The 26,732-nt window shown below is 41.5% G+C and overlaps 1 protein-coding gene across 1 annotated transcript in view; it reads right to left on the reverse strand.

Annotated features, from left to right (window-relative positions):
* Positions 1-26,732, reverse strand: part of atad2b (ATPase family AAA domain containing 2B) — a 66,556-nt gene that overhangs the window by 22,537 nt on the left and 17,287 nt on the right. Inside the window, exons 20-24 of the mRNA XM_030405266.1 lie at positions 26,373-26,508; positions 23,329-23,522; positions 23,078-23,237; positions 20,115-20,237; positions 17,831-17,959 (exon numbers count right to left, since the gene is read on the reverse strand). Coding sequence (XP_030261126.1) covers positions 17,831-17,959; positions 20,115-20,237; positions 23,078-23,237; positions 23,329-23,522; positions 26,373-26,508 — 742 coding nt within the window. The remainder of the gene's footprint in view (positions 1-17,830; positions 17,960-20,114; positions 20,238-23,077; positions 23,238-23,328; positions 23,523-26,372; positions 26,509-26,732) is intronic.

A 26,732-nucleotide genomic window follows, 5' to 3' on the forward strand; every position in this document is an offset into this window, starting at 1 on the left:
ATGGATGTTGGACACTAATGACAACAGATGGTGCTTGGGGTTTTAAGAGGAAGGGGAAAAGCAAAGCTCGCTTTCTGGGAATGCAGTAAAAGTGTCACAGCAAGCAAGCAAGAATGTTAAATGCAGTGAAACTTCAAGGCATTTGCCTTCATTTACTGCTCTTCTCAAGCAGCCACTGAGCTTCAGACAAGAGCAACAAAGTCAGACACAGAGTGAGAGTGTGAAACAGAAACCACATAGTGACCACCACAAGTCAGTTTCCCAGGGAAAAGAGCGTTTGAACTTGACGATGAGTAGCTTTGCCACGACCTGTCAGTGAATACACACCAACCCTTTGGGGTCTTAGCACAAAAAGGCCTTTACAGTTTAAAGTAATCACTTGAATCACATCAGACATTGTATGAAAGCATCCTGGTGTTCAGCAGTGTCAAAAGCTAACTACCTCCAAACCTTAAAAAGGTCCCACTGTTGTGGGTATAAATGAGTTCAGCTGTGGATATGGACACCAAATCACAATGGACTAATTAAAATGGAGAAAGTCCCACCTATTATAATTCTGTCGAGGGCCACTGGAATGATCAAAGTCCTGCCAAAGTGGAATCTTATGCACAATCAATAACATACATCAGCCTGGCTCTTAAAGGACTAAGTGGTCTCCCCACCGTACTTTTCAAAAGAGATCATGATACAATATACTGCCTATATGATTTGAGCAAAGCTTTTGCCTCAATATTACAAAAGGTCTTCGTTGTATAATCTGTATCTGTACCACCTTCCCTGCAGCGATATGAATACAACTCTGAGTCACCTGTCAACTCTCCTGTCTCCCCTAATGCTTTTAACCAGGGCTCATTTTTCCACTCTAAAAGATGTGATTATGCACACTGTGCGTACATCAGAGGAAGGTAGAAAATGAAACCCTACGTTAAGCACTTGTTCACAATAGAGAGGCAACAGCAAGGAAAACAGTTATACTAACTGAAAGTTATGTGTTCGTCTCCTGCAATAATGCAACAAAAATGGGATAATTAGTCCACCAGTGCTGGCTGTTGGACTCAGGACACTCCTCTTCAGTAACAACCTTCTCTGGTGATCCACCTAATGACCAGCCATGCATTTCCTGTCACCACAACCAGGGAATGGGTGTCAACTAATGCTGTACAATTACTGTAATAAGCAGCAATTTACATCTGTTTATGCACTGGCTACATTTTGGGTATGCACTATATCAAGGACATGAACTACTTGTTCAAAAACAGTATATGAACCAATTACAAACTACGAAGAGTATCTGGTACAAACTTTGTCAACAGCTTGCCAGGGTACCATCAAATAATCCAACTTTATTAACTGGCCTCCTCCTAAACTCACACTGGCATGAGCTCAAGTGCTGCCTTGAAATTTCCACTGCAGTCTTATTTTGTTATACACCAATTTTTCAAGTGTTCAAGCATTGCTCCTGCTCTGTATCTCAGCACAGAAGGGGACTATTGGATACCTTTCATAAACAGAACTACCACTGCACACAAATATCCACACAGACGGGTGTTTAGCACACTTAATAAATGAACAGAGAGGAACTGGGCAGTTTTCCCTGGAGAGGGAGCCACCAGAGCCAGAGGTTCAAAGAGACAATGAGACATCCTCGCTGCCAAGACATAATGCAGTGATTGACAGCCTGTCAACCAGCTCATCATGCCCAGTTGAGGCTCTCTCAAGTGGGTACAGGGAGCTGCTGGCTAAGTGAGTTCTAAGTGGTATGCAGCTTTAGTTTCCAGTTCCTCCTGATCTTATCTCGATGGAGGAGACAGTTGCGGGGTAAGCTAAGGAGCAAGTCCAGATCTTCAGGCATGACTGGCACATGGGATAGTTGCTCTGCTCTAAATTGAAGACCACGAATGAAGAAAGAGAGCAAGACTGAAGGAAACACAGCAGGCATCTTGGACAGTTTTGAATGCTGGCATCCCATCGGTAATGCTCATTTGTGTGTCTGAACATGCCCCTCTCTCATCTTCAGAGAATGCTCACTTTTGACCAGCATTTTTTTTATAAGATTTAATTTGGAATTGTCACCTTGCAGGGTCTGGCTATTAGGCGTAGCTTGGCTCTTTTCAACATTCAGAACAGAATATATTGTTTTTCTGCTTAAAGTTTTACGTTAATGTTTTTTTTTTCCATATATATAATTATTATTGTATCAAACCCCATCAAGTAAAGGCCAACTTCAGCACAGTTACTCTGAAAGGAACATTATAAAGAAGACGCATAGGCGCTAATTTTCTGCTGACCCCTATTTTCCCTTTTAACCTGCTCTGGGTATTACACACACATACCAAAACAAACAATCCACAACTCGATGAAAAAGGTCCCACTGGGGTCAGATATCACCATCGGAGCTATGAAGCGTGCTCCTAAGGGAGGCAGAGGTGAGACAGAATGGCGGCAAATGACTCGTCATAGTCACCTCTTAAATAATGCATGAAAACTGTTAGAGCATGAACAGCCAACCACAGGGCAGAGATATGCCGATGGGGGAGGGAAGGGGGAAGGGAAAGAGAAGCAGAGCACTTTGTATTAATTAAAAGTGCCTAACCCATACAAGATTCATGCAGAGGCAGAAATACTTCAAGTTGCCATCAGACGTACATGTCAAAACGATGTGCGTGCATGTACATGTGCACGCGCCTGCACACGCGGACAATTAGAGCTTTTGAGCTCCAAACCCCTAGGAGACGAATATCCAAAGTGCAGTACCAGCAGGAATTTAATAAATAAATCAGTCCAGTGACACTGATGGACAATTCAGAGGCATACTTCAACAGTGCCTTTGGGTGGAACTGTGAATCAGTGCCTCTGATTCACTGATTTCTTTATTTAAAAATTCCTAGTATTAAGTAATCAGCTCACAACTTACCGACAGACAATCACAGAGAGAGGACAAAGGAAGGAAATGTTCCGTAGAACACAGACAGTAAAAAACGGACAGCTTTTATACTGTGTTAAATGTTAGATGTTTTTCCATCCACAGATGTACCTGGCCAGACATATCCACTCTCTCTGTAGCACAATCAAACAGTAAGAGCCCCAAAGCCTTCTCAGTATAATAGGTATTTGTACGTACAGTTTACAAAAGGGCCATCCAAGGAAACTTAGCACCTCATGCCCACAGCACTATGCAATATTGTGGAGGCTATTTATTAGTCTGCATGCTCCCGAGATATACAAGCCCATAAAGACATAAAGTGTATCCATCTCAGATAGATTGGTGTGATGGGTCTATAGGCACGATGCCACACTACCATCATTGTGTACTCAAACTCACGATGTACTCCAAAGCGATTTGAACAAATCTAGGCAATCACTCTCATCTGCTACTGTTTAAATTCTTAATCAGTTCACTTTGTATACATTATGCAAAAGGAAAAACATCTTGGGCTGATTAACCTTCAAGTTCTACATCAGAGGAACATTTCCTCTTCCAAGGAAAAGCATGACATTTTGGGAAATGAGCCGTCTGCTTCATTGCCAAGAATTAGATGAGGAGACTGATACCACTCTAATGTTTGTACTGTCAATATGAGGTTACAACCAAGCAGCTAGTTAGCTTGGCAAAACTTAGAAGAACCCCTAAAGATCCCTAATCAACACATATCTCATTTGTTTAATTTGTACAAATACCAAAGCCTTAAAACAACAAATCACGGGGGGGTTATGTGCTGAACCATTTCTCGGTCAGGATACGCAACTCCCTCGGGTCTCCTCTGGTTGCCAGGCAACTGGTCCCAAACACTTTTCCCGAAATGTCAAACAGGCCCAGAGCATATAGGAAAAATATCATCTTAAATCAAGGCCTCAACCTTTCCCACGTCCCCATAAACAGACACTATATTTATATGAAATGTAATCATCTCATTGTGACCAGCTCCCATATCTATTGGCAAACACATTGTCCATGTACAAATTGTAAATCTGGCCTCCATTTCCTCAGTGGTGGCCCACATTATAAAAATGGGCACTCGTCTAAAGCGACGACACTGAAACCCATCGTAAAAAAACGGAATTAATGCAGCCTCAACATTTACTGCATAGTAAGGGGTATGTGTCTAAAATGATGATCCTAACACAATTCTTGATATGGATAGTAACTCTAAATGATGTGAGGAACAATCAATGCAACTGCTTTGCCATTTTACAGTAATCCTGTAATCAAATGTAGTCAACAGGAGAGTATTACTCTGGACATCAACACCACATGAACGTCAAAGTGCAACTGTGACAACAGACAATAGCCATGAATATAAAATCCACCTTAGCAGTTCAGATAACGTTATAAGATGATTGGTATTGGAGAAAAAAATTAACACTTTTTCAAAGAAATGCGGAGGATGTGGATTTAGTCGTTAATAAGCTGCATCTATATAATCTACAAGGCTGCCATTCTACATACCTACTCCTGTTTGGTTTGTTGTATCTGATGATTGATTTGTTTGTGATGCATTGCTGTCATTTTAATCACATTTTATGTTTCTCAAAAACTCCAAGCTCCATTCTAAAGAACAAGGAATTCACGGACATGTATCAACATTTTTCCTGGCACCGGTCAGCAGAGTCAGCTAGTCTGTCCCAATCAGTTCAAATTCACACAGACAGTCTCTCCCTAACCTGGACAGATGTCCTGTTGTTTACTAACCTACTTACCTCCTTATTGTGTAAGTGTGTGTATGTACCATATAAGAGTGTGTGTGTGTGTGTGTGTGTGTCCACTGCAATAAACAACACTTTCTTGCACTGTACTTCTCCTCGATGTTTCACATTTAGGACACTCTGAAGTATCAGACGAAATAGATGAAGATACAAAAGTCTTTGGGTGCGTTCACATGTGTAATTGAATAACCAAAGGAGATATGTGCGCATATTGATAGCGCAACTGATCAGATATTCAGTCGCAGAATGAGGGCTATAGATCTCAGCTTAGACTTGAAGCATAAAAGGACTAATACTTGCAACAAGACTCCAAATTGAAAAATATTAGACTTTTAAATTTGAGTGAGAATAAAAGATGAGACATTGGGCAGCATGTGAGATGTGAGAGCTATTCTGTCGATATATGAATTCAATGCGATTACGGCTTAAAACTACTAGCTGTTTACCATCTAGATTCATGAACTACACTCTATACACTGTACAAATATTGTTTAAAAAAAACATTTCTACTCAATTGCTTCATCAAAGATTGATTGATTATGTAACTGTGGTGCAACTTCAAGGATCAATGTGTAGGACTAGGATGAGGTTGCTGAGTGCAACCCCTCATCTCACACTCCCCTGTTGTGGCGGGTACGGACGCAAAAAGTGCAAAAAGCCCCCTCTAGAGCTAACGTGTGGTTTGTCCATTCATGGCTACTGTACAAACACGGTGGAACTCATTTTAAGGTAACCAAATCACAACTATTCTTATTTTTGGGTGACCAAAACCTAATTGCAAATATCATATTACATTTCTTTGTAAATCAAACACACTAGACCTTTAAAAATGGAAGTCAAAGAGCCAAAGTAAATGAGTAGAGAAATGTAAGAAATGCAGATGCTTCCATGCAGGTGTACTGCATCCTGCAAACAAGCAATTACCACCCTAACAGGCTTTCTAACGTACAGTAAAATGCTGAGCAGACCCTGGTCTCACCCTAATTTAACAGCTATGAAAGTTTCCAGCTCTTATCTGGAGATGATCACACTGAAGAGTTTAGCAGCTGTCCTCTCAAGTCACCGCAACCAATAGGCTTTGCACTCGCTCATGCACACATACAGTATTATAAAGGCTGTTACTCTCAAGCAGACCCACTGTGTGCATGGTCACAAGCACAGCCCAGCATCCAACTCTGTTTTCTTGTCATCCAGGTTCATTGGAATCGACTGAAGTTGGGGCCTCAATCCCATAACATTAATGAAGTATTGATCCACTCTGCTCTCATCACCTGCAACTGATAGGGAGGAGCTTGGGAGTTAAGAGTTGTGTCACAGTCGTAAAGTAAACAGAATAACTCGGCTTTTGTTATAATTTTGACATGGATAGACTGGTGGTGCATTCTTTGGGAACGAGTCCAGTTGTTTTAAAGAGTTGGAATTGTTCTCATTCATCAAGTCTGCACATTTTATGGTTCAGGTTCAGTTATTCAAGTTATTTCATGTTCTCATGGACATTTTCTAACAGTTCTCACTTATCTAAATCTTGTACATATGAAGAGTACTATTTTCTGTTTTTGTCTATTGGTGAAGGACGACTTTCTCTCACCTCTCACTATGACAAATGTGGGATTAATGGCATACTATATCATCTTGCAGGAGAAGGCTCTCCCGCTTGTCCTAATGATGTGCTTACTATGATATTAACAGCAGATAAAGAAAGTTTGATGATTATGATGTTAATAACTGGCAGGCAGGTGACAGACTGTACACTGACAGAACACAGGGGACTATGATATACTGTTTTATCATGTAATTGAAAAAACTAAATGCTGGTCTTTGAAGTGCTGATTCAGTTTCTTCAAAGCTGAAGAGCTTTAATTAAAAGTTACACTGTAAGATTTTTTTCTGAACGCATTTCTTGGTCAAAAAAATCTGATCCATGAACACGGCTCAATACCACCATAATGACAGCAAAGCATCTTAATTCTGACACTGTTGTTTTGCTCTCTGAAACTCTTGTTTTGCCATTCTAAGCATGAGCAATAAGAACTTATTCTTGAAAACTATATTTTTTCCCCTCACTGCCCCCCAAAGGATTTCAGTCTTTTTTTCCTTCTTCTATCTGAATCATTCCATTGAGCTGTAATTAACACAGCACAAAAGGCTGTATGTCCCCTGCCATGACTGTTGAACAAATTCCATTTCAATGGTTCCTGATGACTTAAACTAAATGAATAATTCAAATTTTGTCTGTAGAACTGTGCACGTCAAAATAAAAACACAAGTCATGAGAAGAAACCCCTTTAAAAGTTAATATAACGAATGAGGGCCATGTACAAATAATGCTCTATATTTATTTATATATTTATATATTTCATTTTATATATATACACACACACACACACACACACACACACCCACACACACACACACAGACACATATATATAAAATGTCTTAGCTCTGGTGAACAGCTGCATATAAAATTTTAAGCAGAGGTAAAGGTAAAATGAAGACTATTTATCAGTCTGGCATCAGGCCTTCTTTTCAGCTCAGGGGTAAAAGTCATTTTATAGCAAGTATCGACTTAGCTTTTACTTTAAGTGCAATTGCTTTATACATTCGGATCTGTGTCTGTTCCTTAGCATTGGCGTTTTCTCTCTTCATATTTAATGCCTTCATTCTGCTTCTAAAGATCACTCCAACACTGAAAGATGCGACTGAGCCACAGCATGTACTAAATTTGTTTTTCGGAGTTTTAACTATGGCATAGAGAATGATGCATGAAAATGGGTTGAGAGGCAAACAGGAGAGAACATGGGAAGCAATGCGGGAGACAAAGAGCCAGAAAGGCTGTCATGGTGACACAGGGCCTCGGGGTCTGTGGGTCATGAAGAGAAGACAGCCGTTTGTCACCTGATGTGACACTTCATGCTGACACTTAATGAAATGTCCAGATCAATAAATGATCCCATCCTTGCTTCTTGAAATGAAGGAAATCAGTCACTTCCCTCAGTTGCCGTGTTGCTCCCTTCTTCCCTCCCTCTCTCCCTTTCCTCTCATATAAAAGGCCAACACACCCACACCAAACTACATGGCTCAGAGGAATAGTTCGAAGTAAGGGGGCAATATACAATTAGCTTAGCTTAGCATAAAAGAAGCAGGTAGGGGGGACTGTTACCTTGGCTCTGTTCAAAGATAAAATAAATCCGCCTCCAGCACCCCTGAAGCTCGCTAACAAGTCATATCTTGTTTGTTCTGTGCACAATCCATACATAAACAAATGTACAAACAAGTTTAAACTTTACCCAACTCACATGATTAAACTATTTCTATCTCTGGGCTCCACAGGGTGCTTGGCAATCATGCAGTGACAACAAGAATCAGTAGTAGTAACACCAGGCAAAAACTTCCCACCAACCACAGAGGACCGATTCCATTAAGCCATAATTCTTATTCTCGTGTTCACACATGCGCTTGCAACACGACTGCGCGCCTTGTCATGTAAGACTAGAGTCAGCATTAACTTTTCATAACGGGTGCCTGAGTTAAAAGCCTAAACATAACCATGAGGTAACGGAGAGATGTGGCAGCTATGAAGGAAGAGCTTAGTCCACTGATCACAGGGTTTGTACTCAAAAGGGCACTTCCTTGTGTCCACATCTCCCGGTGTCTCTTCCACCAGTGTGTGTGTGATTGAGTGAATGAGTGGAAAATGATCTTGAAAAGCACTTTTTGAACTTTATGTAATTGCGGATACGGAGTACTCTTGTGCAGTGCAACAAATCATACAGGTGTACTGGACATTGGCGGGGGTGGAAGTAGGGTCTTATTTCCAAGAAATAAATTATGGGGTATCAGATCCTTGGATATACTTGTGTACTCGCGGATAGCATTTTCAGCAGTATCAAAGCCATTCCCAAACTGGTATCAGAACAACCCTGATTCCATATCTACCCTCAGGGTCACTGGTTTAGAAGATGGGAATCTCAACAGGATGGACAGCAGGTCATTGGGCAATTTGTTATGTCAAACCTTGTCATATTCAATGAAGGGCAGACCATGTCTTGACTGTATAGTCATACTACTACAAAGAGGAAATGCAGTCACAAGGTGGAGGAATTGAAGACATAATTCAGTCCGAGCATCTATCTTTCTCTGTCCTTCTCCTCTCTGCTGCTCAGTAAATGGCCAGTGGGATGATGGTGCCTGTGGTGCCCTCTTCTCACAAGACAGATATGCCCTAATGCACCAGCAGCTCCAAGTGCTGTTGAAGATGTCAGCCTACGTACGAGCGTACATATAAAGCGAGGTATGAAAGCCTTCTGGGGGAAAGGTCTGTCGCCCCCAGCAAAAACCTGCATACAGACAAGCTGTAAGGCAGAGCGATGAGGTAAAGATTTGCACCAGTTGGCTCATTTGACTGACGTATGAGATATCACACTCCTTGTGGGGGAGAGCCAACAGAGAATGGCAATGTCCAACAGCTAGCTGCTGTATAAAATGAAACACTGAAGTTAAATACTGTGAACAAATTGTGACACGGGGGTAAGACCTTGATGTTACAGTTGGTGCACAAGGTGGAGAACTAGAGTTTCACACAAAAAAAAAAAGAAAATCTCTACTGCATCCTCTTTTCTTCCTGCTTCTGGGCCATCGGGATACATGGCAACCCTGCAATGAGAGCACCAGATATATTTCCATATGATAAGAATAGTACAGCACAAAGTTCTAATTAACCCGTCTATTAAAGATTTGCGCCTTATTGCCTGCCAGCTCCGTGTCTAGTTGTGGCTGAATCTTTTCTTACATTCCAACCTTGCAATAGTATTATTTTAAATCTGATGCAAATTGTGGAGCTTTGAAAATATATCAATCTAACCACTTATTGTATACCTGTGTAAATAAAAAGAAAATAATTGACATCCTTAAAGAGATCTAATTGGTCAGATTATTACTGGATATATTGTTATTGCCATGTTTGCTTACACTCTGCTGACCAACTGACAAAAGCCATTATCTCAAGGCGTATCACATTTACTGTGAAGGATAGCCATTGTATTTTGTTGGACCTCCTACACCTCCTAAATTGATTTGATTAGATACCAATTAGATACCCTGAGAGTCTGTTAAGGGATTCAGGTCGTCACAGCTGTATAATAATAGGACTCGGCAGAAAGAGATATTAAATTAAACACTGTTTACACAGGGATTCTATGCTCTGCACAGACACCTTGCTGGATACATTTCGAGATACACTGACGTTTTTTTATATGCTGTCAAATTAAATTTTAAATTAGGTCTCGCGTCCGTCTGATCATTCAAGTCACATACATGTGATGTCACTGCAAATCACTAGACTGTGATTGGACTATGAGCAATTATTCGCTCAGACTAACAATTCGGTTCCACATCCTTCATGCCCCATATATCAACATTCTGTTTCCCGATGATCATCTGCTCCTCAGTGCCAACATTAAAACAAACATCTGCTTCCTCACACAGTCAAGCTGTGCTCAGACCTCTGGAAAGTCGAATCACTTATCTTTTTTTGGACACCTTTGCTGCTACAACATCCACTAATCTCCTTTTTAAAGTGATATTTAAGAGTTGGGTTCCTGCTGTTATGAACAGCATCAATGAATGAAGGCATGATGTGACTGCAGATCACTACAGCTCCACTAAGAAGTTATCTGATGAAAATCTGAAATAAGAAATATGGTTCTTCCATTAACTAATTGCAACATTCTTACAGTTTCTAGATTAAAGCTAATCCTAACTAAAACTGCCAAATGGTGTAGCTGGCAACAGACTTTGAGATCATTAGTGATTGCTCCTAGCTTTGTCTTCGGCTGTTGCAACAATTCTACTAACAAACAATCATAAAAATAGAGCTTGACATCAACTCGTGCTTTTTCTAAAACAAAACAATGTTCTTATTGAGTATGTACACTGTCTACCTGAAATAAAGTGAGTTTGCTAGTTTAGACAGGCAAGTCAGGTGGTGCTGTGCTTTTGATCTGCCAAATATGTCAGCTGCGTGCTTGCGTTAAAATAACCAACTCTGGTCTTTCCAGGGTGTCAAGCCCATTCTTAATTGCCATGTTGCTTCCTATATACCTCACTGCTATACCTGAGGGCTTTATAAAAAGAGAGGTTTTTATAGTTTCTACTCCTGCTTTGACTTTGTTCTGCAATTAAAAAAAAAATTCAAGGTGCTCAAGCTGGTTGGACAAATGTATTTCACTGTGATCGCAATATAATTTAAAAAAGACCTATACAAAAAGGGCAGAGCATATAAAGGTGGTTCTGAATAATCATTCTCAGTGGTATTGATAGCAGATTTTATGGATTCACATTCCCGTGTACAGACACCTTCTTCCCTTTGAAGGCAGTGGTTGTATTATTGGGAGGTTTTTCTACTGAGGCGAGGGATGTTTGTATATCCAGTCCACCCACACTCACCTTACAATTTAATTTCAAAACTTTTTTCATAACTTCAAACCAGTTTTTCATGAATATAACTTCGTAGCGTAATACAGATCAGGGATTGGCCACACATTCAAACCCCAAAGTGAATTAACTTAAAGCAACATTCAAATAATAGCCTTCAGCAGTGGTATTATTCGGCGGTGTCTGGGCAACAGTGAACACATTCTGCTGCCCAGAAAGCTTATAATGTGATATAATCTAACAAAGAAGTTCTGATTTCGTTTGTGAAGGCGACAATTACATTTTGCTTAAACCCACCAGAGTGACAGTAATTCAACTATGTTAATCTTTGATCATATAATTTGTGGCTGGACTGCATTTGTAAGCGCCCCTGTAAGGTCCGCCCGCTGAAAAGGTCTGTGTGACAGTCAAAGTGCCATTTACTGCCACTTGTCCCTGAACGGCATGGTGGTGCCACAACAACAAAGAGCAGAACTAGCTTGTAAAACAATTTAAAGCTCTTACTGAAATGTGTCATGTTGATGCTGCATGAACACGGGGCGATTAGTGACTGACATGCCACTGATAAGATCATTTGACAAATAGCAATGAACTATTCACACATCTGACTTGGACCCTGCAGAGCTGATGAGTTACATAACTGCACTTGGTCTTAATGAGTGGTTAGTGGGAAAGAGGCATCTACGTTGAGAGAAAAATGCATCTCATCCCTGGGTTTTAATGGAAATGTGGCGATTAGCCTGGGTAAGTGCAGTTCTACGAGCAATTTGATGTAATTAAAAACCCAGTCGTCGCACATTTCCTATTCTTCTGGTGGTCTGATGTGACTCATGTCTCTTAATGTGGCCATCTCTTAAGGAGTCCCCAGAGTGGCGAGTCTAAATGGTTGACTTTGTGTTAAGGAAAGTGAATCTCCACCTCTGGACATTTAGACATGTGCTTAACTTAACAAAGAAAATGTGTCGGCATTAGTGCCAATACCACAAAAACTACACAATTGATTACACAAAAAACAATAAACAAAACTCGATATCTTCTGTGGCAGAGCTGTGGGCGATATATTTGAAATCAGACCAGCAGTAACTGAATCTTCAAAAACATTCTCTGCATTCAAACGCAAACCGTAATACATCAGCAGGCCACGTTTTTTTAAAAAGGTGGATCTTAATGAGAAACAGATAGCACTTCACTTTCCATCAAGCTAGGTTGAGTATTGCATAAAGTCCAAAAGATAATTTCGACCTCACCAACAAATCCATAAGTCATTTCAACTAATCAAGCACTAATGCATCATGTTTGTGCAATTGTTCCAGTCAATTACAACTTATCAGAAACAGGCCAAGAGAGGGAATGCACCCCATTAGGCCGCTTGGCGTTTACTAGCTTCTGATGTTTACTGAAATTGACTAATCGACTGCACTATGGTAAAAAACAATGAGAGTAAAGGCCCAGGAGGCCTTGTATAATTTTCTCTCTGTAGTACGGCCTAAATGTTGAGATGTTGGGCTGCTCTTAGTGCTGGACAGAAACCCAGGAAAAAAAAAGAAGATCCTTTATCATCAAAAACCCAGCAACAGATTCACTTTAATTGGAATGGCAGGCCAGCCAATCCTTTGTGAAAATCCAAACCACCCATGGAAGACTCTGAATGTAATTTGTGATGGACAGATTTTCCAAGAAAGAAAACACAATCTCAAAACAATGAATGTGTCATTTGAGGTGCAGCCATCTGATTAACCAGTCAATCAGCAGAAATTTCAGCGTGTAGACGCTGCACGAAGGCTGATAGGCTTTACAAAGCTTTGCCATCAGGTGAAGAAATGACAGCATTAAAATAACCACCTACACATTGGCAGTATTTTACATGCCCACCCCTGGCATTGTCTGTGTAACACACGCCTAGCTTCTAAAGAGGCAGTAACCATATATCATAATTGGGCATTGTTGGCATTCCAACTCTTTCTGTCTAGCATTCAACAGCCTCCCTCACTCTCTTCTCCTTTCTCATCACCTTTCAAACATCCTTAGGCAGCACAGCTTGCAGTCATTGGGCATGCACAGAGGCAATGAGCAGCAAAGCTCAATCATTCCGGTGCAACTCTCCAGGCTCATTTGTTTCAGGCAGAAATGGAGGCTGTGTACAATAATATAGTATGGTTATTTGCATTGCTTGGTAATAATAAAAAAAAAAAAAAAAACAGGCTTTAAAATCCTGTGAAGAGGATCACCACCCAACCTTGTCGATTGTGTACGCTCAGCACGCAGCAGCAACAACTATACAGAGAAATATGATGGGAGTGAAAAGACCCGCAGACACAGAATGAATCTTTGGAGACACTAACACTGATGTCAGCTCATCTGCACCCTAAAACAATAAATGGAAGCAAGAGGCATCATGGATGATTTTACATTCATTTCACGCTTGGTGCCACAATGATCCAACAGGCATCTGTGCCCACAAAATGGCAGCTTAAGCTCAGCGCTTATTCGCTCAGGGCTTTGCATGCTTTGCATGGATTTTATTAGTGAGCGCCTCTGGGGTGTCGGAGTGTGCAACTCAAGATTGTCTTCGCCTGGTAGCCAAGAAGTAGCTTGGGGAGAATCAGTGTCCACTTCTAATAACCAATAATAAAGTCGCCATTTCAGTTTCAGGCAAGATGTTTTGTTTCCTGGTGTTGACCACTAGTGTGTCGTTATTCTATCCCTTAGGAAGCTGAAGATATATTGCATTCACAGAACAAGATGTCTTTTATCACTTGTGGTCTGTACCAGATGTCGCTCTGAAGGGGTTTTGGTACATGCAATGTTAACTGAAAAGTCCATTATAGAATGACTGACATAAAACAACTACCTGAAAATAATGATCTAATCTGAATAAAGGAATCTATTAGTACAAAGACATACAGTATACCAGTATTAAGCTGGAAGACAGCAATGTTGGCAGTATTGACTACAGGACAGAATTTGATTATCACATTTTTCTTTTCCAATTTTCCAATTTGGAAGAATAACTGTGAGATGAAGGAGAAAAACAAGCAGAAACTTTTAAACAGAGTGAATCGGGGAGATAGAAAAGAACATATAAGACAGGCAGAACAGTAGCAAGTGGAAAAAAAGATAACTTCCTTTACCTCTCCTTGACTTTGAGGGTGTTTACAATATAGCTGGATTAAAGGAGGACCTTGTACAATGACGCTGACTTAATTCTCAAATCACTGACATGTAGCACTTGAAGTATATAGCTTTATAATTGGCAATGACTAGGAATATGTAGCTGCTGCAAGTTACAATTACTCAGGAGGCATTATGGACATCAGCTAGCATGCAAAATGCACTGGCTTCCAGGTTAAACTCTCTTCAGTAAGTGTAGTAGTCAGTCACTCTAAACAGAAAAGGTACAGATGAGAAAAACATTTAATAGACTCGTCTTCAACAGTGCTTTGTGTTTTTTAAATGAAAAAAGTGCCATCCTATTAACCTACTTCCTCCTGCACTGCAACTGTGACAGCATGTCACACGCTGCCTGCCTGTTTTGTGCCCTTTTGTCCTGAGCAAAGAAATCCAGGCCATCCTTTCACACAGTAACTACTTCAGCCTGAGGTAAAAGGAGGCAGGAGTGTTTATTATGACTTTAAATATCTCATCAAGGTCTTGTGATGGATTGACACTGGCAATGGGGAGAGGAGCTGTCTGTTTACCGTGATGTGAGACGCAAGGCAGGGGGGAGGAGAGACACAGCAGTGTTCCGTCTACATGAATGCAGCCTGGTAGCTGTTGCCTTGGGCATGCTATTGAGTGACGCAGAGGACACATTATGCAGCGGCCGCATCGTTATTCTTTTCTTCCATAAACAGTTCAACAGTTGAATAAGGAATCTTGTCAACTGGCAGTGGAAAAACACTGGTAGACGTGCCAAATAAAAAACAGGCCAAGAAAGGTTTTTGCCAATCGGGAAAGTAGTGCACCGCTTAAGTGTATGACATTTCTAAGAAAGCAAGAGAATAATCTGATATTGATATTTAGTCAAGCATTCAATTGCATATGCCTTCTGACTGTCAAAGAAAACGACAGCTGATTTAACTTGTAAAAACAGCCATGAGTGAATGAGAAACACTGAGATATCTTAATTATGAATGAAAGGAAGACACTCCGTTTGAACTGGCCCCTTATGGTGCAGCACTACGAATGAACCCTACAGTGTGGCCCAGGTAATGGGCCCTGGTTTTTCAGTTCCTCCTGGGAGGGGGTGGCAGGAAAGAGAGAGGGGGTAGTTAGACAGACGCGGGCTATAAGAGAGGGGCGAGCCAAGAAACCATGACAGAGCTATCCATGCAAGCTAATGGAAACCACATCCTTCTTCCTGTTCTCTTGTGCATTAACAGCTGCAAGGTCTCCTACCTTTGCAGCCCTGATTGTCCTGGCAGTGACGGCAGGTTCCCGAGCCATCTAGATCTCACTGCTTTTAACGCGATTCAGGAATAACCTTCGCTTTTAAAAATCCTTTTGCGTAACTTTCTCCACAGTCCCAAACAGCGCACATCATCCCTGCCACCACTCTCCGCCATATCTGAATGTCACAGGCAATTCTCAGCTCTAGGCAAACCGAAGAGAGGGATGGAAGGAAAGAGGGAGAGGTGGCCCAGATAAAAGCCCCATAGAACTGCAGATACCAAAAAGCACCAGATAGGCCTCCCCCTGCAGGTAACGATCTTGGATAACTTTAACCTTCATGTGTCCTGACCTTCCATAGAGGAGTAAGGGAAAGCCAGCAACCCCCTAAATGACCCGACGACTGCAGTGGGTGCAATTTAATGAAGAGTTTATTTCTCCGGTTTAGACACAGAAACTGGCATCTCCTCCACCAGATGCACTGTGCTTTCATTAGGAGGCTGTGTCATACCTCTAGACATGACTGACTCTGTGATCAATTAGCCTAATAGCTGCCTTGCTGAGGTGCTCCAGGTGAGAACTGGCTGCCGATGTCACAAATTAATCACCTGAGTTAGCCTAATTAATTAAGCCTCTGGTGGGGGCTGATAACGACTCTCCCAAGAGCATCCAAATTGGTGGTCCGCATCCCTGACATTTGGCTTGGTAGATAACGACTATAGCTAAAAGAAGCATATACAGGGCTAGTGTTGGCTTTCACCCTTAAAAAAGAAGCAGAGGTCTTAATGGATCGTACAATTACTCAATTAGTTGATTCACATCTTAATACACTCGTCTTTTACTTTGATGTTATACTGTTACAGATGTGTGAATGAATAGTTTTGATTGGTTTGAAATTATATAGGTTTTTATGTGCAGTAAATTAATGAATACTGTATGTAGATATTAACACGTGTACAATACACACAAAGGTCTGAGTTCATAAGGACTGCCTGTACGATACAGAGGCACTAAACCATAGATGTGTGAATCTTTAGAAGTTCAATGTATGCTGAACAGACATTTCAACCCCTTAACCAAAAATAATACGTCTTTGAAAAACCACTGGATCACGTCTGATGTTGCGCTCTTCAATCAAAGCTCGCCGGACTGAATTATTTTAAGAGGGATTAAACAATTAAGTGTAGATATCTCCTCTGTGTTATATTACTGTTTTCTCTAGGAGCAGCAGTACAGTTTTTATGGTGGCCAACAGAGGCCCTCATCTCTCAAGAAGGGACCATCTCCCTGGGAGAAGCAATGGTTTACCCACACAGCAGGGATTCCATTAGGAACACTCTCATGAGGGACAAGCACCACCTTGTGTTGGACAATCGTACTACATACACACACAAAAATGAATCTAAACTTTGGCTACAACAAACAACCAGATCGTTATCATTATGGAGGCTCAACTACACCAGTCGAAGAATATGCCACTACACGTACCAAACCTCCACACTCCTGTGTCTTCAATAGATTGTGTACACTCATGATGACTGTTGAAGGCACCCATCTCCTTCTCCTTACTTTGTCCAGGTGGAAGCCGGAGGGCATTTCTCAGATTACATGCAAAACCAGCTTAACTGTGATTCAGGTAACAGCCTCATTAGTCTGCCCCCTGCACATATCTGGCCCTCTCGTCACCCTTAGGCACCTGCCGTTTGCCACAGGTGGGCATGTAATTGCTCTGTGGCATGGTCATGTTCAGAGTGGTTAGGAGAGAGCAGCCTCGCTAATGAGGCTTCTCAGTGTGATGCTTCTCCACTGCTGAGAAATATATGTGTATGCGTGTGTATGCAGGTGTGTGGCACCACATACATCTGGTATGCTGCTATAATACAACACAGCTGCTTGCTGCAGCGTCAGAGACGGGAAAAAAAAAAAATTAAAGAAAAGAGAGCTAAAGTTTGAGTCAAACAGGAAGGTAAAATTGCACTTTGAGATACTGATGTATTCTGCTTTTGTTAGAGCTGCGGGCCTAACTACTGCTTCTTCAAAAATATGCACACACGATTAGTATGGGATCCTGATTGTGCATAAAAGCTGTGTACATCTACTTACAGCAAATATAATTCAGTGGTAGCTGTCATTTTTCACCTTCTCACAAGCAAATTGGTTAGAAAGGGTATCTATCAATCTTACCACCATGTGGTCTGACAGTGGACAACTGTCAGTTAACTTGCCCTGTAAGGTGTGTGTGTGTGGGGTATGGAGGATACACGTACTGTATGCATGATCATGAAGGACGGTTTGTATACTTACTAGTGGTGCATTGTTTGTAAGTGGCCTCGCCTTGAGTGCTGCTCCTGGCCTGCTCTTCGCCTGCACTGTGATGCTTTCTGGTTGCCACAGCACCCAGAGCTGCCGTCAGTGGAGCTGGCGTCTGAAGGTCTGCGGTGATCGTGCAAGATCAGTTAACGACAACAAACAATGCTCTTTGTGTGTGTATGTGCAAATTGTGTGCATGTGTAAATGGGCAAACCCTGCTGAAATATACAGCTGGTAGGATGGTGTTTGTGAATGTGTGTATAAACACCAGTGACTACGAAGGCACTCTGACGGACAATAAAACAAATTTGATCCGACAGGAAAGGATGACCAAGGGGTTGTGATATGGTGAGTGAGGTCCAGCCACATGTCAATCATCACAAATATAACTGCTACAGAATTATTTTGAATGGCTTTTATACGTTTGAATCCGAGAGCTCGAGTGTGACAGGAATGAAAAGCAGAGGTGGAGCGCGGAGACATGCAAGCCCCTGAAAATGAGACATTTCAACTCTGACATCAATTGGTGTTTAAGTTTTTGGCCAAATCTATCACAGCTCCTTTCATCTCGTCACGGGGGTGAAAATCCCCAAAGATGCACTGTGGGGTTATGCACACTGCTGCAATTGGACATCATGCCGTGCTGGGCTAATTGATAGCTTTATAGCTGGACCTTGACTGGAAGATGAAATATTTACACTGCTGTATTCCTCCTCTCAGGCAGTTGACTTCTGCTCCTGCAATATTAATTTAGCATCCTGTGCTGTTAGATGCTGAAAGAGGAAATCAAAAGCAAAAGAGTGACTTGTGAAAATTGCTTCCTCTTTGATAAGTTTCCCGCGTGACATGGAAGAGTCATGCCTCTGCAGCTTAAGTCAGAAGTCAATAGACCCTCGGGGGGTAGGGCTGTGCATACTGTAGATAATGTTTTAGGAGAGAAATTGGGGCTTTTTGTGCAATACCCTCAGTGCACTGGTGAACTTTTTTATATTTCTAAAAATTTAACAAGAAGACGAGAGACCAGAAGTGCTAAATAATGTGTGAAAGGGTTTTCTCTCTTTGAATGGGTGAAGATAAATTACATTGAGTGGGGAGAGCACCATGTACTCTGATGTATTTCGTATGGAGGATAATAGTTTTGTTTTCTCGTGAAGTGCAGGGTTGGGGATCTGTTTGTGGTCAACCAATAAAATTATGGTCAGATCTTTTCTGACTTTGTAGTCTTGGCAAAATATCGTATAATTTACTGCAATTGTAATTTTTCCATTGTTCTCTTGTCATCTCTTCATCTTTTCCTTTCCAGATCCATCTGTAATGCGCGTTTATGCAATATTTTGTGTACAACCTGCAGATGTGCTTGGCAAGCACACAGCTGGACAAAGTTAAATGTAAGGAGTTTTGTTAATCAGCCTACTCTAGTATGGACAAGCCGAGCAAACAGAATATTTATGTGTGATTAAATGTCTGACCACTTACACAAGACAGTACTTCAAAGTTTAGGTATATAATTTCACTGTATCGTATGTGTGTGTTTCCACGTTCACCAAGCTAACTTAGATTTACACTAAATCCACTCAGCTCCGCTTGGGGCTGTTTGGTGAGTGTACAGATGCAGAGTGCCGGGCAGACGGCTAGCACAGAAGGTACTGTCTGGAACACTGGAGCCTCGGGCATTGCTCTTTTCTGCGCCACATACTCCACATTAAAAACTGACTGCTCCATCAAGTATTACTGGACTACCCTACAGATTGTTTTTTTTCCCAAAAGCATGTTTCTGTTCTCTGAAATAATCAATCAAAGAAGTTCTACAAAATAAGAGAGGGGAGGGGGGGAGAGGGGAGGCTAGGAACTATACAGCCAAGACAGACTGAATAGGCCTCATTATTCAAGTGAGTGCGTATTCTTCCAAATATATGCATTGGCTATAAATTCAGATAAACAAACGATGCTCAGTTCAGAGTTATTAGTCTGCTCTATCAATAATATCATGCAAACAACAATCCCTAGATGAAGAGGGCTTTGCAGTCAAAATAAGTATTTATCAAGTAGCATCAGTTAGTAGAGCTTATGATCTTAAAAAACTTTGTTTTTCGTAAGAGGCTAATTAAGGATATGCTGTTTACACATGGTTAGAGATGGTGAGATATTCACATTCTATGGTGTCCCACTTTCCCTGCATAACAGTTTAGAGAGAGTTTACTTTAAGGTAGTGTGCCTTATTTAATCAATAAAAAAAAAACATTCCCTTCATTGTGCTTTGTTTAAGGGATTTTCTTACCCCTCTTTTTGCGCGCCTCCTTGATCTCTTCACACATGCGGTCGAACTCGGGGTCCAGCTCGGAGGCAAATATAGCATGGGCTGTGTCCTTTAAACTGCATGCTCGGTGCCTGATCACCTTGTCTGAGAGAGAAGGAGACAGTGAAACATAACACTAGAGTCACACGACACAGAAATGTGGTTTTCTATGAGAGCAAGTGTTCAAGGGCATGTCCTTTGTTACAAAGAATATAAGCCAGTATCTCTGCCATGGTATTAAAACCATTTTTTAGATATTAGTCATTTTCTCCTGTCAACAAGGCTTGTGTAGAAATGTAGTTTGCAGTTTTATGTTGCATGTTCTCGACATCCTATCGTGTATAAGGGAAAGATTTGATAGCAAGCCCTCCCCATTTCGCTGCGTCTGTGAGAAAAGGGATTGTAGCATTTTCTCACAGTAAGAATAAAGGGATAGAGCTGGCTCTGGTGAGAAACGTTAGCGGGCAGAAATCAGACATGCATGAAAAGTCTTGATAACGCCACTTTGTCCGTTTAAGACAAAGGTGGGTGCATACAGTACACACTGCTGTACAGTGCGCAGGCAATCTGAAATATGTTTTAAATGCATACTCATTCACTCCTTCAACCTTTTTTAACTCTAATGCCTCTTTTCCTTGAGCCGTACCACAGCATCATTAAATCCTCCTTTTTTTCCTGCTCCTGCATCCACGGAGGAAAAAATAAACACTGAGCTGAAGAGGCAGGCTAAAAGCACAGCCACTGTAAACAGGCAGTCTCTCATTACAGCAGGCAGAGGGAGAACAGTTCAGGCAGAGAGTGGTAGAGGGGTCACAATCTGCCAGCTTCCTTTGTCTAATTGGAGGATGGCTGGCCTAATTGCGATGGAGGCAATTTGTGTGTATGCATGTGTCTGTGCACGCACTTTTCTCCTGACAGAGTATGTCTGAGTGTGTGTAAATGAAAGTGGGCAGAAATGACTGTCAGTGGAAAAGGTGTCAAAGGCCAGTTGGGCTGACGAGAGCTCATCAGCACCCTTACGGGCCCCGCCTAACCTCCCCATCTAGAACAGACAGGAATGCACTGACATACAACGCTGTTGCTTATGCATTCCTTCATAGTCAAAGGGTTGTTATCACCCTCAAGCAACAAAGAAGTCTCTGTGACAGAGAGGCACATTGTGCAGCACAGAGATATCAGCCTTTTTAACATAACAAAGTAATTATTTAGCAAGGTGAGGAGGTAGAAGACAAGGAAGCCAAAATGATTGTACATGGAGGACGGTAAGATAAAGATAGTATGAAGGACAAGGAGAGGGAGACCACTAACGGATAATGAGGCTTTTTCCCAACACTTTGTGAGCCAGTGTAGAACTTCCCCAGCAGCGTAATTGTGCAGGGTCTGGGCGATATTCCCTGGGCCAAACACTGGGTGAGCAGGCAAGAGGCTTCGTTAGTCTTCTTTATTAAACTGCCTAATTGCATTTTTCCCCTTTAGTGTATCATTTGTAGACCCTGCATTCCAACAAATGACCCAGACCCTCGCCTGCAAAGACAGAGATATGATTTATTCATTTGGGCTGGCAGAGAATTGCTTCCCATTAGTTTCAGGCAGCTATATCTGTGCCTTGCGAGGGAACCGGAGTCGCTAAACACACAAGAAGAGAATTAAAATGGTCACATCAATTGAATGGTCTGAAGGCCTGCTGTATGTATCGTTCAGTTAACATCATGGCACGGCTGATGAGCATATGATTACGGTAGAAAGTCCTGTTCTTTGATGCAACAAGCTCTTTTCAGCTTTCCCCACCATTTTTCCATGTTATCCTTTGAATGCAAACACAAACATGTATCTCTCTTCTCACGGTCTTTTCCCTGCCATGCAAGCATGCCTCCCATTTAAACAATAAGTATAAATCCAATTTGTTTGTCAGCTATTGCAACGCAGCTGACGAATAAATTGGATTTGCGTCTTTGTTTGTTTCTGTGTTGTTGTGTGTTTTTGTGTTTTCCAGCACTCATTATGAAGCCCGTACTAGGCTTTGGAGAAAGGTGCTGAGACGGGATGAGGTAAAAAAAAATCAGTTCAAATTGCAAGACAAGACACAATTAAATTTTCATGCATATGCAGCCTTTCCCAGCTACGGAGAAAGTATTACACTGTGGAAATGCTATTTTCAGTTGGGGCTGTATGCACTTTACATCATTTGAATTTCCAAGTTGAAGAAAAACATCTCGAGGTTCTGTAATTTTACTGCCTGGAAGCCCTCTTCGTAAGTCATTAAGTGTTAAATCTAATTATATTTTCTTCACACAATGACAGCCAAATAGAACACAACAATAACTACAGAAGCACATAGTCATACTTATTTGAATAGTCCAATGCTGTCTAATTATTAGGGACTTCCATATGCCTCTACAAAAACTAAAGTGTTTCACAGGCAATTTAGTGTGACAGGTTATCGATGGATATTCATCAGCAGCTTGAAGGTTCATCTTAAATTTGAGTTTGGGATTAAAAGGATTTATTGACATTTGGGTGAATTCACTTATTTGACCTAGCCCTGGATACAATGATCAGTATTCATTCATCTCTATGTATTAATAGAGAGAGAGAGTTCTGTTTTTTCTTTAGTGTTGGGATAAACTGAGTGGCGCATTTCTAAATTAATTCATTTTAGAGGCAATCGGGCAGAAAAAAATACTAAATATCTCATCCGATAATCAGTCCGTCCCTGATCTAGTCTATTTCAGTGAAGAGAAATGTCGGCCTTTTTGGAATTTAATCTTTTACTTCTCACTTGTGTCAGATTGAGATTGAGTTGCACATGTCTAATGGAGTGCAAGCATATGAACTGTGCCCACATGAATTTTTATGTACATATAGCATGTGCATTAATGCCCAGCACCGTTCATGTATGCGAATGTATGTATTCATGAGCATGCCTGTGGAATTTTCCTCCTCACCTCCAGGATCCTTGTCAGGATTGTATTCTAAAGCGTTACTACAGATGAGGTCGATGTCCAGCAGGAAGTCCTTCGCTGTCAGGTACTGGAGGGTGTCAATCTTGGTCATGACAGTAGAGAGGTCCATGGGCTGCCGAATAACCTCCAGGTAGTCTGACACCTAACACACACACAAAAGGTACATCTTAACAAAGGCCTAAAGCTCCAAAACTAAGGGTGAGACCCGAGGGTGCTACTACATTCCTCCATACCTCTTCAATGTCAACTGGCTTGCTGAAGATGTTGAAACGTTTGTCAGTGGCCAGGCGCTTGGTCACGTCCCTGAGAAAGAGCCTGAGCTCCCGTAGTGTGTTATCTTCCTGTTCAGCCAGGCGGCGCTGTTCCTCTGCTGACAGGACTCTTGGGCCTGGAGCCTCTGCCACAAGCAATACCTCTTTATGTCTCTCTGTTGGAAGGACAGGCAAAAAAATGTTGGAAGCGAAAACATAGAAATAGTTTGAAATAAAGCTCTCACAACAAGAGAAGTAAACTTTGTGCGTTTACTTACAGCAGCAAAACACAAAGGCGGCTTCAGGCAAAATCAATAACAATGCAAATATAGAATATCAACATTCAGCTCCACGTTGGCTGGAAGCTACCCGACAGCCTCATCTCAAACCTGATCCATGACCATTTGCTTTGAACACTGTTGCTAATACAGACCAAAAAGTACTTTCCCCAGAAAAAAAGGAAAGAAAAGCATGTCTTAAGATTCTTGCAGCTGAAGAACAGCTACAGGGCCACCTTTGTATAACTGGCCACTGCCTTTTATCAGCAAATGCTTTGATGCGCTTCTACCAAGCACAAGCGCATTATGTGCAGCACTCAAGTGTGGAGACAACAGGGAATTCCCACATTCACAACTCCTGCACAATCAAGGTAATTGATAAAATGTTGTTATTCGCGAGTCAAACAAATGTGTGATTGTACTGAAAGCTAGGTTAACTAAACTAACTTGACAGGAATAAATGGGACTGGATATCAAACCATAAGTGTTGGTACTTGACAGATGATTTTTAAAAGTAGAAATTCACTGCGGAGAAGTGAAATTTTAAGTCTGACATTCAGTGCAAAAAGACCCACACACTGTTCACCTCACTTGCGTTTACAAGACTTCCTTTTAATAATAAGGCTTCGATGCAAAGACCTTCACCAGGTTATCTTTTGAATATTCAAAAAAAATTCACTCAGGATCCGACAGTAAGTGCACCTCCAAGCCCACACTCTTAACCGCGGGGGTTTCGCTTGAGACCATCGGTAAATTACTGTTTGATTGAGACAAATCCAAAATTACTTTCACTACCTTCGTGCTGAATTGTCCATATCAAATTAAAGAATAACACTCTCAGCATGTTTTCACATGAGAACAAATCTTACATTGTTGCATTTCAGTTCTGATTGAGTTCCTGTTCACATTGCCTTTTAACAGCCAAATCAAGAGGAGTACACTTGATAGTCACACAGACTGACAGGCAACTTAATGATTGGAAAGTTTTGGCAATTGTCATCCTGCATAATTCAAATCGAAACTCCACAGCAGCTTAAGCATCACTTTAATGCTCCTGATGTGTAATGGCGTCCTTTAATCTTTGTTGTAATAAATAGCCCCCAAAGAAATAAATGATTATAAGCACTAGCAGCATTACTAGAGTGCAATTAGACCCCATGTTAAGAATAATGACTAACAGGTAGAGACGGCATGAAAAAGAGACATCTTGTACAGTAATGATTCAGAGTTTGTTATCATTGGATCGCCATCACACATTTTTGTGTGCTTAAAACTGACAACAGTGCATGAAGTAGGATATAGCACAGCAGTGTTTTGACCACTAATGAGGGAAAATCAATGCAATGACTTGCACATGTGCTACCATGAAATTATCTTACATATACACACGTGACTTAAAGGCTACAGATCAATTAGAGGATCACTCAACAGTTCACGATCAGCAGATGGATTCATGAGTAATTAAGCTTTCCATATAAGGCTAAAATCTGACATCTTTTATGAATAATCATGCGGTTCCTTTGCTTTCCCACCACAAACAGACCGCACTTATTTTTTTATTTATTGTATTTTTCTATTCCTGTGCCAAAATAAAACACTGTTGGATATTTGACAGACATTTACTACAGCGATTGTATCATTTGTCACAATTTTCTTCCATCTTGGTACACAATTTAAATTCCTTTGGACAGTTTTGTCTGTCATATCACATTTCTTTAAAGCACTCTAAAAGGTGCGTGCACCAACTGCTGTGCATGCTGTGCACGTTCTCCAGCCATGGCGACCTTCTTCTTAAAAAAAAAAATAAAAATCCAAGAAAAATCCTTAGCTACGCTTCTTTCCAAACACAGGTTTTGAAATACACTAAGGAACAGCCTCTGGCCAATGACAGAGTGAAGAAGCAAGGCAAGCTGATATCCACTGCTCCTATCCCAAGGCACCAGTCCGCGCCCAAGGCATCTGCCGACATCGTTAGGAAGGTTCCACAGCCCCTTAGACGCTTCACTCACTAGCAGCAATCCAAACCCTGATTCTAATTATGGCTAATAGCGTCCGGGCCTTCTAATAGCAACTCTTCTCGCTGCTTTTCTGCCCAACTCTCTGCTGGAAGCCCGACTGCCGTCTTAGTCATGCAGGGACCCCTGAAGAGCACCGGGCGAGTAAAGCCGGGAACCCCTGCCTTGCATCAATGAGGAAACTGTGGATGAACGCTGGGCACCATTTCCATTTGAAAAGCCTGGGTGGACAGTTCTCTCATATTGAACCAGAACAGAGGGCTAGGGGAGCACTAAGGACTGGGGCAATGGCAGTTGTAGAGGTGGATGTGGGTGTGAGGTGGCTCATTTTAAACGTGGATGACGGATAGAGATGTCCAGTAATGCAGTCCACAAACTGGGCAAATTTTACTCTTGTGTGTATAAAACCCTCAATAACTTGCTTCTGCATATTTTCAATTCTCAATCTCCAGTGAAATTACCCAGATTCTGATCATGTCAAAAAAATTAACCCCGCTATGCGACTGTGAATTCGGAACACAAACACACGAGAGGATCTCTCGAATGTACCAATCATAAAACATCTGCTCCTCTACCTTTGAGTAAATCCAAAAGGGACTGCGGGAAAGGTTGAGAACAAAGCTAGATAAGAAAGAAGCACATGTAGACAACACTGCCCTCTAGGACCGACAGGAGGGATGAGTCACAACCGTCTCATCCTGCATGTGTTTCCAGAAGTGAGTGCAGTTGGTACCTGTATTCCTGAGGCGTGGCGGAGCTCGGGCCGCTTGGACCAGCAGGAGGTCAGAGAAGAAGATCCTCCTGTCCTCTTCTCCTGGAGGGCACAGCGTCACAACCTCCCCATAGGTCCTCTGGAACATACTTTTCACCTGTATTTAAAATAATCAAGGAGTTATTAAGAGTATATTGCTATGCCTTACAATTAAACTCCTTTTGTAAAAACATACAACAACAAATAAAAAGGCCCTGGTACCAAGCTCGATTTTCCATGAACTGAAGCGGCACAAATATAGAAAATGCAGCCAAGGATGATCAAGCTTTGGTGGATGAATGATAGATTTTTGTTTCAGGGTTTCGTCCTTTATTCGTATGT

The sequence above is a fragment of the Sparus aurata genome, chromosome 22, assembly GCF_900880675.1.
Source record: "Sparus aurata chromosome 22, fSpaAur1.1, whole genome shotgun sequence".
Taxonomy (NCBI): Eukaryota; Metazoa; Chordata; class Actinopteri; order Spariformes; family Sparidae; genus Sparus; species Sparus aurata.